Source organism: Oncorhynchus masou, chromosome 5, assembly GCF_036934945.1.
Source record: "Oncorhynchus masou masou isolate Uvic2021 chromosome 5, UVic_Omas_1.1, whole genome shotgun sequence".
Classification (NCBI taxonomy): domain Eukaryota; kingdom Metazoa; phylum Chordata; class Actinopteri; order Salmoniformes; family Salmonidae; genus Oncorhynchus; species Oncorhynchus masou.
The window spans coordinates 13021964-13024463 of record NC_088216.1 but is presented as its reverse complement, the minus strand read 5'-3'; the positions used below and the strand labels follow the sequence as shown (position 1 = coordinate 13024463).

Sequence of the window (2500 nt, the reverse complement as noted above, 5' to 3'; positions counted from 1 at the left end):
ATCCATCTCTCTATCCCTCTCCATATCCCTCTCCATCCCTCTCTCCATCCCTCTCTCAATCCTTCTCTCTATCCCTCTCTCAATCCCTCTCTCTATCCCTCTCTCAATCCCTCTTTCTATCCCTCTCCATATCCCTCTCCATCCCTCTCTCCATCCTCCTCTCTATCCCTCTCTCCATCCCTCTCTCAATCCTTCTCTCTATCCCTCTCTCAATCCCTCTCTCTATCCCTCTCTCAATCCCTCTTTCTATCCCTCTCCATATCCCTCTCCATCCCTCTCTCCATCCCTCTCTCAATCCTTCTCTCTATCCCTCTCTCAATCCCTCTCTCTATCCCTCTCTCAATCCCTCTTTCTATCCCTCTCCATCCCTCTCTCTATCCCTCTCTCAATCCCTCTTTCTATCCCTCTCCATCCCTCTCTCCATTCCTCTCCATTCCTTTCCATTCCTCTCAATCTCTCTCTGTCCCTCTCTCCATTCCTCTCCATCCCTCTCTCCATTCCTCTCTCCATTCCTCTCTCCATCTCTCTCCATTCCTCTCCATTCCTTTCCATTCCTCTCCATCCCTCTCTCCATTCCTCTCCATTCCTCTCCATTCCTCTCTCCATTCCTCTCCATCCCTCTCTCCATTCCTCTCTCCATTCCTCTCCATTCCTCTCCATTCCTCTCTCCATTCCTCTCCATCCCTCTCTCCATTCCTCTCTCCATTCCTCTCCATTCCTCTCCATTCCTCTCTCCATTCCTCTCCATCCCTCCATTCTCCATTCCTCTCCATTCCTCTCCATTCCTCTCTCCATTCCTCTCCATCCCTCTCTCCATTCCTCTCTCCATTCCTCTCCATTCCTCTCCATTCCTCTCTCCATTCCTCTCCATTCCTCTCTCCATTCCTCTCCATCCCTCTCTCCATTCCTCTCTCCATTCCTCTCCATTCCTTTCCATTCCTCTCTCCATTCCTCTCCATCCCTCTCTCCATTCCTCTCTCCATTCCTCTCCACCCCTCTCTCCATTCCTCTCTCCACTCCTCTCCATTCCTCTCTCCATTCCTCTCCATTCCTCTCTCCATTCCTCTCCACCCCTCTCTCCATTCCTCTCTCCACTCCTCTCCATTCCTCTCTCCATTCCTCTCCATCCCTCTCTCCATTCCTCTCCATTCCTCTCTCCATTCCTCTCCATTCCTCTCTCCATTCCTCTCCATTCCTCTCCATTCCTCTCTCCATTCCTCTCCATTCCTCTCCATTCCTCTCCACCCCCCAATAGAGGAGAGCTGTAGCTCCACTGTGACAGACGAGTTGTGTGTTAATAACTACCAGACTGAGATCTTCAACCAGCTCCCCAGCTCTCTGGCCCGACGACGGACCCTCCATCACCACCAGGACAGGGGGACCACAGAGACATTGCACCCAGTAGAGAAGTACCCTGGGCGGGTAGGAGAAGCCAGCGACAAGGCCACTACCCAGCCGATCAGGAGCCTGCCGGTCTGTATGCAGAGGAAGAGAGAGGCAAGGTGAGTGATCGAGAGGTTGTGTCGCACACACATACAAATATTCACCAAATAATAAGGGTCACAGATGCAGTGTTGCAAGAATAAGGGTCACTGAGACAGTGTTGCAAGAATAAGGGTCACGGAGGCAGTGTTGCAAGAATAAGGGTCACGGAGGCAGTGTTGCAAGAATAAGGGTCACGGAGGCAGTGTTGCAAGAATAAGGGTCACGGAGGCAGTGTTGCAAGTTGTTTTGCCATTCTCTGTTTCAGTGTTTATGTTATCATATAAGGTAGAGCGAGAGAGTTGGGTGTGTGTGGATATGGGTGTGTGTGGATATGGGTGTGTGTGGATATGGATGTGTGTGGATATGGGTGTGTGTGGATATGGGTGTGTGTGGATATGGGTGTGTGTGTGGATATGGGTGTGTGTGTGGATATGGGTGTGTGTGGATATGGGTGTGTGTGGATATGGGTGTGTGTGGATATGGGTGTGTGTGGATATGGGTGTGTGTGTGGATATGGGTGTGTGTGGATATGGGTGTGTGTGGATATGGGTGTGTGTGGATATGGGTGTGTGTGGATATGGGTGTGTGTGGATATGGGTGTGTGTGACACAGCTGTATAATGATACAAGATATAAGATTGAAAAGACTACTTGCTGGTAAAGGGGTGTGTCATCTGTCAATCAGGGACCTGAGGCACCTGCAGACGCGCACTGTTGGCCGATGGGAGTCATGGAAGCGGAACCAGAGCATAAACAGGAAGAGGCTCGGGGAGCAGGTGGGCGAGGCAATGGCAAGGCTTTTACCATGGAGCAGCACCCTCCACACCATTGAAGGTGAGGGAGAGGGAGAGGGAGAGGGTGAGGGATTGAGAGTGGGAGTGGGAGTGGGAGTGCGTGTGTGTGTGTTGCCCAACCCCACCTCAAACTTGTATATCAAACAGACCATGCTTGCCATTTCCTCATAAAACATGCCGTTATCTCCCTGAGGACGATGAGCTGGCCAATCAGCGGTCTAC

The 2500-nt window shown here is 51.3% G+C and overlaps 1 protein-coding gene across 2 annotated transcripts in view; it reads left to right on the top strand.

Annotated features, from left to right (window-relative positions):
* tmc8 (transmembrane channel-like 8) overlaps nt 1-2500 on the top strand; it is a 24732-nt gene that overhangs the window by 3801 nt on the left and 18431 nt on the right. For both annotated transcript variants that reach the window (XM_064960768.1, XM_064960767.1), the window contains exons 2-3: nt 1256-1502; nt 2170-2318. In XM_064960768.1, the coding sequence (XP_064816840.1) occupies nt 1256-1502; nt 2170-2318 (396 nt within the window). The remainder of the gene's footprint in view (nt 1-1255; nt 1503-2169; nt 2319-2500) is intronic.